Below are 10,135 nucleotides of genomic sequence, written 5' to 3' on the forward strand. Positions count from 1 at the left end.
CACGCCCAGAGAGGTAATACCGGTATACACATACACGCCCAGAGAGGTAATACCGGTATACACATACACGCCCAGAGAGGTAATACCGCTATACACATACACGCCCAGAGAGGTAATACCGCTATACACATACACGCCCAGAGAGGTAATACCGCTATACACATACACGCCCAGAGAGGTAATACCGCTATACACATACATGTCCAGTATTACCTCTCGTTTTGTGAGTGTTCAAATACCGGACAGTCCGGTTCAAACCTGGACACCTGACAACCACAGCCTGCCGTGGATCTGGGTATCAGCTCGGAGGAAGGTTTCCTGTGATGCACAACAGGCAGCCCCTAGGCACACCTGTGGCGGGCGCCTCCTCGCTGCCACCCCCTCCTCCTTCTGAACCGCAGTGTCAAATGATGCCGCGGACATCACCAACGTGACATCGCACGGCGTGGCGTTGACATGGTAACGCGACTTCATTTGACGCTGCAATGTCGCGTTGCCATGGTAACGAGACGTCATGTTGGCGAAGTCCGCTGCGTCGTTTGACTCTGTGGTTCAGGAGGGTGGCAGGTAGGGGTTACCAGATGTCCGGTATTTTGACACTGTCCAGTAAAAACTAGAGGTAATACTGGACATGTGTGTGTCCGGTATTAACTCTCTGGACATAGTGACCTGACCGGCTTGGGGGGCAGCGGGATTTCCCAGACTAGGGTGAGAGCAGGGCTGTTGCTAGGGGGCTGGCATCCTGATTGGCTGCATTACCCAGCAGCAGCCAATCAGGTGTCAAGAGCCTGGGAGTGGGGCCAAGGAGAGGAGGAAACAGCATAGAGCAGAGAGAGGTCTGTGTGTCTCTCGAGGGCATCACACCTTTCCCTATTGTGTCCAGTATTTTTGGAAAAGCCACCTGGCAATTCTAGCAGGTGAGGCGGCGGCCGCAACAGCAAAGTGACCTCATCAGGCAGAGAGCGCAGGGAAAGTATATGGGGGCACCTCCATGTAGTAACACAGGAGGGAGTAGGGGGTACGATACCTTTTATTGGACCAACAAGTGTTGATATGTTACAAGCTTTCCAACCGCTCGGGATCCTTCCCCGGGTATGGCAGCAATACAGAAATATAATACACAGTGTATGTAAGAGGGATATCTGGTTAGAATGGTTGTAGATGGGAAGTGCGAAATAAGATGGTCCACAGGTGTGAAAAGGAACAGTAGAGACATACGGTAGAAGAGACATACGGTAGAAGGCTATTCTCTTATGAATTGTAAAGGCGGCCGAGACATTAAGGAGAAGTGAGAGGGAGTGAGTGTGACAAGACAGCGAGTGTGAAAAAATATCTACCTATATAAAAACCACTATAACTACGCCTGGTGATCTATATAAAGAATGCTGTCAGGAAATAGTGCAAATGGGCAGATGACTCACACACACACACACACACACACACACACACACACACACACACACACCGTTCATTTTCACACCAGCCGACCCGTTTCTACCTCGTCTTACTCCACACTTCCTGTCTACATCCACTGTAACCAGATATCGCTCTTACATACACTGCATATAATATTATTGTGTCTGTATTTCTGGGTCTGCCTTGACGTGGCTCGCAGGCCAACATCGCTTTGGCCAAAGGGTTAAACTAAATGACCCTTTTTCAAGAGAATATATTAGTATTTTACTGTGTATTTTTGTCATACTGGATGTAGCATTGGGCTTCTCTGTCACTTGTTGTATACATTTGCCACGCTCAGTAGCTCTCCTTTTTGACACATATACATATATATTTTGTGGGGGCTCGGGGGTTTCTAAAATGAGCTTGCTGGGGTTCTGTGTGGTGTCTGTATTTCTGCCATACCCGATGAAGGACCCCGAGAGGTTGGAAAGCTTGTAACATTTCAACTACTTTTTGGTCCAATAAATGGTCCCATACACCCACTCCCTCTCTATCCTGCTTCTACGTGGAAGAAAGGACCAACACGGCGACTCACCCTTCTTTCCATACGCATGAGGAAGACAAATCATTTCATCATTTAGTACATTAATATGTATTTTATCTGTACGGTTGGATGAAGAATTCGGGCCTTTTTGTCTCTTGTTGCATACATTAGGTAACAAACACAGTAGCACACCACATTACACACATTGTAGTGGGTTGGGTTTTGAGCTTGCGGAGACGATGCATGTCTAAATATTACTGACAGTGATTGCAAGCCCCCCACCCACTCCGTAAAGAGGGCACAGTTCCCCAAACGAACAACACCTCTTTAACAGACACATCAAATATGTACAGGAGGTTTTATTACTTGGTGATTGAGAGATCACCCTCATGAAATATCCTTAACCTCTTCAGTGCCAGTTAAACATTGCAAAGCAGCCTTTCTATTGCTTAAATCAGAAAACGATATTAGGATCGAGCAGATAAAATATACATGATAAAATAGAAAAATGATATAAAAATAGCCCACCCTATCGCAGAATGGCCATAGAGCCTGCTGTCCCCCCCACCCCCCCACCCCTGCCGGGTCAAACACGGACTAAGCTAGAAGGGACATATAATCCATGGTCCGTTCCTCTCACAGTATAGGAGTCGATCCCAGCCCCTTTCAGTGTAAGCTGTTGATGTGCAGAGTGTAGAAGGCCCAGGGCTCAGGGATGTATATGACCCCGGGGTATTTCTTGCGCAGTATCTTGTCGTTCCAGAGCCAGACGATCCAGACTGCAACGAGGAGCAGAGCCGCGGAGAAGGAGGAGAGCAGGAAGAGCCCGTTGCTGTCCAAGCGCAGCCCTTTGCGTTTCTGGTGCAGGATGATCGCCAGCATCGCGAAAAAGGTGAAGATGAAGATGATGAAGATTTGCCCCTCCGTCACCAGGTACCTGCAGGGAGGGCAATGGAACCGGAGAAAGCGTTTGCCTGTGCCTGCTACTTTGAAACAGAATGGGTTTGTGGATGCTTGTAGGGTCCGCGTAATGCAGCCAGCGGGCGACAGTACAACAGGGTTCGGAGTTTCACAACACAAACACACACATACAACACACTCCTCCCACCCCATCCCGACTTTTCCTCTCTAGTGGAAAACCTCAGGTCCTACTTAGCATCTGCTTCAGTCTATCCCAGGAGTGGCCAACTGCAGTCCCAGGGCCACCAACAAGTCACATTTTAAAGGGTACAACTTGCTTAAGCACAGGTGGCTCAATCAGTCAACGACTGAGACCTGTGCTGAAGCAGGGATATCCTTAAACCCCGACCTGTTGGTGGCCCTTGAGGACTGGCTTGGCCCTGCTCCATCTCAAGCAGTTTTGAATTTCCTTTACTTGTATTCACCGCTACACTCTAGGTTGGCATAGAGAGCAAAGTCTCCATCTTTGCTCATGACACAATGTTGTGTAAAGGTAGTACAACCAATCAGAGCAGGATGTCGTTTCTCTCCAGCAGAACTTGGAGAGACTGGGAACTTGGCCAGGTAAATGGCAGGTGAGGTTTAATACAGATACATGCATAACCTTACATATGGGAAACATGAATGAACAGTCGACTTGCAAATTAAAATTGGGCAAATATAGGTCAAGCTTTGGAGGATTTAGGAGTGCTTGTAGACAGCAGGCTTAGCAACAGTGCCCAATGTCAGGCAGTAACTGCAAAGGCAAACAAGATCTTATCTTGCATTAAACAGGCAATTGATGGAAGGGAAGTAAACATAATTATGTCCCTTTATAAGCATTAGTATACCACACCTTGAATATGGAGTACAGTTTTGGACACCACTTCATAACAAATACAATATGGAATACAAAGAGCAACCAAATTAATAAAGGGGCTGGGAATATGTCTGCCTTATGAGGAGAGGCTAGCTAAATTAGATTTGTTTACATTAGAAAAGGTGTCTAGGAGGGGATATGATAAATATATACAAATATAAATTTGGGGTCAATACAAGGAGCTTTCAAAAGAACTATTCATCCCAGGGACAGTACAAAGGACTCGGTGCATCCCTTAAGGTTGGAGGAAAGGAGATTTCACCAGCAACAATAGGAAAGGGTTCTTTACAGTAAGGGCAGTTACAATGTGGCATTCATTACCCAGGGAGACTGTGATAGCGGATACAATAGGGGGTGCGGGGGTGGGGGGGGTTGTTTGCCTACCTCTGGATCAATATACTGTAAATACATATATAGGATACGTAACGGTCGTCTACATTTAGTACAGGTTGAATTTGATAGACTACTTTTTTCAACCTAATCTACTATGTAACTACCGGTATTTGCAACTACACAACTATATGCAACTACACAACTATATGCAACTACACAACTATATGCAACTACACAACTATATGCAACTACATAACTATATGCAACTACATAACTATATGCAACTACATAACTATATGCAACTACATAACTATATACATACCCCTGGAAGTTTGGCAAGAACATTACATATGGTTATAAGGACATTGTGTAAGGAGTTTACTGGAGCTGTGTATAAGTCCACGGATACTTACCCCTGATGAGTGTGAGAAGCTCTAAATTCTCAAACGCTTTTACCCAAACTCACAAAGTGTGAGTATTTTACTTATTGTCTTTTTATTAATTTTATAAATAAACTGTGTTACACTATGTATGTGTCCCACTTCTCTTCCAACATGTGATACTTCACACGAGGATACGGTTCCTGTAGATGAGTTGCTGCTGGCTGTTCCAGATCTTCATTCATTGTTCCTGATCCCAGAGTGGATACAAGGCCTGATTTTATTCTACCTGCTGTAAGTGCATATCGTACCCTCTAGCAGACAAATTGTTTGAACGTATTACCCTATGTTTGTTTTTCTTGTTTTTACTTGCGCCTAGGTCACTCTTGTTTGGACATAACTATATGCAACTACATAACTATATGCAACTACATAACTATATGCAACTACATAACTATATGCAACTACATAACTATATGCAACTACATAACTATATGCAACTACATAACTATATGCAACTACATAACTATATGCAACTACATAACTATATGCAACTACATAACTATATGCAACTACATAACTATATGCAACTACATAACTATATGCAACTACATAACTATATGCAACTACATAACTATATGCAACTACATAACTATATGCAACTACATAACTATATGCAACTACATAACTATATGTAAGCCGCTGTTGGGCGGCTATTCCATGTATCTACTACAACCCTCTCCCCACATTCTCCCGGATTGTGGCTTGTACGTTCCCACCCAGAGTTTCACTTCTTTCCTTATTATAATCCTACTTTTGTTTTCCCCCAGAGAAAGGGATTTATTTAGAAAGCCTCTCCCCCCCTTCCTTATTTCCCAGCATATATATGGGGGGGGGGGGAGGGGTTAGTGACTGACCAGTAATACAGGCTGCTGGGGGCGAGCAGGGCCCAGGCTGACAGCGGCATCATGCTCTCCGCCCTCACCGCCGTGAAACACCCAGTGAAATAGATGAACAGGATCAGGAAGAAGGGGATGTACCTGCAAAAAATATACACAGGGGCACGGAGTGTTACACTGCATCACGGGGGGGGGGGGGGGGGCACGGAGTGTTACACTGCATCACGGGGGGGGGGGGGCCCGGAGTGTTACACTGCATCACGGGGGGGGGGGGGGCCGGAGTGTTACACTGCATCACGGGGGGGGGCCCGGAGTGTTACACTGCATCACGGTGCCTGCGCGCGGGGGGGGCGGAGTGTTACACTGCATCACGGGGGGGGGGGGGCGGAGTGTTACACTGCATCACGGCGCCATGCGCGCGGGGGGGGGGGGCCCGGAGTGTTACACTGCATCACGGCGCCATGCGCGCGGGGGGGGGGGGGGAGTGTTACACTGCATCACGGGGGAGGGGGGGGTGGAGTGTTACACTGCATCACGGCGCCATGCGCGCGGGGGGGGGGCGGAGTGTTACACTGCATCACGGCGCCATGCGCGGGGGGGGCGGGCGGAGTGTTACACTGCATCACGGCGCCATGCGCGCGGGGGCGGAGTGTTACACTGCATCACGGCGCCATGCGCGCGGGGGGGGGGCGGAGTGTTACACTGCATCACGGGGGGGGGGCGGAGTGTTACACTGCATCACGGGGGGGGGGGGCGGAGTGTTACACTGCATCACGGGGGGGGGGCGGAGTGTTACACTGCATCACGGGGGGGGGGCGGAGTGTTACACTGCATCACGGGGGGGGGGGGTGGAGTGTTACACTGCATCACGGCGCCATGCGCGCGGGGGGGGGGCGGAGTGTTACACTGCATCACGGCGCCATGCGCGCGGGGGGGGGGCGGAGTGTTACACTGCATCACGGGGGGGGGGGGCGGAGTGTTACACTGCATCACGGCGCCATGCGCGCGGGGGGGGGGGGGCGGAGTGTTACACTGCATCACGGCGCCATGCGCGCGGGGGGGGGGGGGGCGGAGTGTTACACTGCATCACGGCGCCATGCGCGCGGGGGGGGGGGGGGCGGAGTGTTACACTGCATCACGGCGCCATGCGCGCGGGGGGGGGGCGGAGTGTTACACTGCATCACGGCGCCATGCGCGCGGGGGGGGGGGGGGCGGAGTGTTACACTGCATCACGGCGGGGGGGGGGGCGGAGTGTTACACTGCATCACGGCGGGGGGGGGGGCGGAGTGTTACACTGCATCACGGCGCCATGCGCACGGGGGGGGGGCGGAGTGTTACACTGCATCACGGCGCCATGCGCGCGGGGGGGGGGCGGAGTGTTACACTGCATCACGGCGCCATGCGCGGGGGGGGGGGGGCGGAGTGTTACACTGCATCACGGCGCCATGCGCACGGGGGGGGCGGAGTGTTACACTGCATCACGGCGCGGGGGGGGGCGGAGTGTTACACTGCATCACGGCGCCATGCGCGCGGGGGGGGGCGGAGTGTTACACTGCATCACGGCGCCATGCGCACGGGGGGGGGCGGAGTGTTACACTGCATCACGGCGCCATGCTCGCGGGGGGGGGGGCGGAGTGTTACACTGCATCACGGCGCCATGTGCGCGGGGGGGGGGGCGGAGTGTTACACTGCATCACGGCGCCATGCGCGCGGGGGGGGGGGGCGGAGTGTTACACTGCATCACGGCGCCATGCGCGCGGGGGGGGGGCGGAGTGTTACACTGCATCACGGCGCCATGCGCGCGCGGGGGGGGGGGGGCGGAGTGTTACACAGCATCACGGCGCCATGCGCGCGGGGGGGGGGAGGAGAGTTACACTGCATCACGGCGCCATGCGCGCGCGGGGGGGGGGGGGCGGAGTGTTACACTGCATCACGGCGCCATGCGCGCGGGGGGGGCGGAGTGTTACACTGCATCACGGCGCCATGCGCGCGCGGGGGGGGGGGCGGAGTGTTACACTGCATCACGGCGCCATGCGCGCGGGGGGGGCGGAGTGTTACACTGCATCACGGCGCCATGCGCGCGCGGGGGGGGGGGGGGCGGAGTGTTACACAGCATCACGGCGCCATGCGCGCGGGGGGGGGAGGAGAGTTACACTGCATTACGGCGCCATGCGCGGGGGGGGGGGCGGAGTGTTACACTGCATCACGGCGCCATGCGGGGGATGGGGCAAGTGTTATACGGCACCCCGCAGGGGTAAATTAAATGGCGTCACGGTGCCACGCAGGGGTAAATTACACGGCGTCCCCACACTACACCGGGGTAAATTACACGGCGTCACACAGGGGTAAGTTACATGGCGTCACCGCGCTACACAGAGGTAAGATACACAGCGTCACACAGAGTCACCGCGCTACACGGCATCACACAATGGTAAGTTACATGGCATCACCGCGCTACACCGGGGTAAGTTACACGGCATCACACAGGGGTAAGTTACACGGCGTCACCGCGCTACACAGAGGTAAGATACACAGCGTCACACAGAGTCACCGCGCTACACGGCATCACACAATGGTAAGTTACATGGCATCACCGCGCTACACCGGGGTAAGTTACATGGCATCACCGCGCTACACCGGGGTAAGTTACACGGCGTCCCCATGCTACACCGGGTTAAGTTACACGGCATCACACAGGGGTAAGTTACACGGCGTCACCGCGCTACACGGCGTCACACAGGGGTAAGTTACACAGCGTCGCCACGGTGTCCCCGCCTCTATTAACCACAGCAATTAAGATGGATTTCCCAGAACAAGTGTTCGGCTGATTAGATGTTTATAGCCACACAGGAGTTACATCCGCTCAAAGATTTGGAGCTGCGGCTACGAACAGCAATCAGATAACCTCACTGTGACCCCAATAAGCAGCAGCGTCTCCCCTCCATGTTTAATCTCCTGGCACAGTCACCTCTGGGCTGTTTGACAGATATCAGGCACGTCCTTACCACATGGAGTGACCCAGGTACTCATCGTAGTAATACAGCAGTTCAAACGAGTCAATCTGTGAGGGGAGAGGGGGGGATAGAGAGGGAGGGGAGAGAGGTAAGGACGGAGGAGAGAGCAGGAAAGGTGGGTGGGGGGGGGGGGGCAGAGAGCGGAAGAGGGGGGGGGGGGAGAAGTGAAACGGGAGAAGGGAAGATTCAATTATTAGACTAAGTTCGTTCAGGTTCCAATAAAACACAAACCAAATAATTTCTATATTTGCATCTCTAGTTACAGAAGTCTGATCCTGAGAATCAGTTGAGCGTGAGGCGCCGGCAGAGACCCCCCCCCCCATGAGGCACCCTGTGTGTATACAGAGAGAGGGGCCCCTGTCCCCACACGGTATCTTCTCACCAGGGTCTCCGGCTGCAGGTTCTGTATGATGGGGTTATCTCTCACGGACAGGTGATGCTGGTACCCACTGAAGATCAGTCTGTGGTTCACAGAGTCGCCCACGAGGTGTATACTCGCCCCCATCACAAACGTTATGATGCTGACATAGATCACAGAGTGAGGGAGGGTCTTGGGAGACCTTTCTATTAGCTGCAACACACAATACACAGCAGCACATATAAGTCACAGAGACACAAGACCGTTGACACTTTGTTACCAGCGATGACAGAAACCCACCGCACTGTGTGTTATTAGCTCTCTCTATATATAATCACGTATTTCACCTTCAGGAGCAGTAAGGGAGTGATGACATTGTAGGCCATGTGGAAATAGTCTCCTGCGCTGGGTTTATTTAACGGGAACCAGTCCAGCGGGAGGAGAAGCTGCAGAGACAAACAGTCAGTGTATTTAGAAGGTATATTATACTGTACATGTGCGTGTATATACTGTTATTGTGATGTGGCCAAATGGGAGCCAATATCTACCAAGATAAATACACAAACGAATGTACAATAAAAAGGGGTGAGCGCCTTAGACAGCAACAAGGGGTATCCGGTCCTGAAAGGCCTACAATTTAAAAGCAGGGGGTGCTCAACTCCCATCCTCAAGCCCCTGCAACAGGTCAGGGTTTCAGGATATCCCAGCTTCAATCAGTCCCTGCTTCAGCACAGGTGGCTCAATCCGTCCCTGCTTCAGCACAGGTGGCTAAAATCAGTCCCTGCTTCAGCACAGGTGGCTAAAATCAGAGGCTGTTGGAGGGGGGGGGGGCGCTAGAGGGCCCCTGATCTAAATGGTTTGTATGTAGACTGCGCGTGTTTATTCTGATGTGTAACTAGTAAAGAAACATTACAAACGGCAGACAAGAGGTGGCATGGCTGAGTGCTTTGACTTTATTGCAGACCCAATTCATGTAGCTTCCTGGGGCCGACGATTTGAGGGGTAATGCACAGTATTTCTGTTTATAGCCAGAAGCCCTCGCTCTGTAAACAAGGAGCAGTATAGACACTATATATGTGTTTGGGAGTGAAATCTCAAATCTAGCACATCATAGTCCCATATAGAATGCATCATAGTCCTATATAGAATAGAAGAAGTGTTCCCTCGCAGATTGAAATCCTATGGCTTTTGTATCTGTCCGTATGTTGCAGGGTGCAGTAGAGGGGAAAGAGTATTTTATAGCCAAGAACTGGAGGTAGGTGGAATTATCTGAGAGCTGCAAGAACGGATCCCGCTCCCCTCCTGGCATCAGATGTCCACACGCGGGCACCCAGCGGGCATGGAAATAAAGCTCACAGACTGGCCGGCTCATGGCTGCCAGGTAACACAC

General features: G+C 52.0%; 2 protein-coding genes across 2 annotated transcripts in view; one reads left to right on the forward strand and one right to left on the reverse strand.

The window, feature by feature from the left end:
* Nucleotides 1-2,286: 2,286 nt before the first annotated feature.
* On the reverse strand, nucleotides 2,287-9,230 carry CLN6 (CLN6 transmembrane ER protein). The gene is made up of 5 exons (XM_075575457.1): nucleotides 9,093-9,230; nucleotides 8,770-8,958; nucleotides 8,379-8,434; nucleotides 5,392-5,514; nucleotides 2,287-2,879 (listed from the first exon to the last, which is right to left on the reverse strand). Exons 1-5 carry the CDS (start codon nucleotides 9,129-9,131, stop codon nucleotides 2,609-2,611), a joined length of 678 nt encoding a protein of 225 aa, XP_075431572.1. The 5' UTR covers nucleotides 9,132-9,230; the 3' UTR covers nucleotides 2,287-2,608.
* Nucleotides 9,231-9,679: 449 nt separating this feature from the next.
* Nucleotides 9,680-10,135, forward strand: part of FEM1B (fem-1 homolog B) — a 9,548-nt gene continuing 9,092 nt past the window's right edge. The window contains exon 1 of the mRNA XM_075576258.1: nucleotides 9,680-9,747. Coding sequence (XP_075432373.1) covers nucleotides 9,680-9,747 — 68 coding nt within the window. The remainder of the gene's footprint in view (nucleotides 9,748-10,135) is intronic.

This window comes from Ascaphus truei, chromosome 18 (genome assembly GCF_040206685.1).
Source record: "Ascaphus truei isolate aAscTru1 chromosome 18, aAscTru1.hap1, whole genome shotgun sequence".
Lineage (NCBI taxonomy): Eukaryota > Metazoa > Chordata > Amphibia > Anura > Ascaphidae > Ascaphus > Ascaphus truei.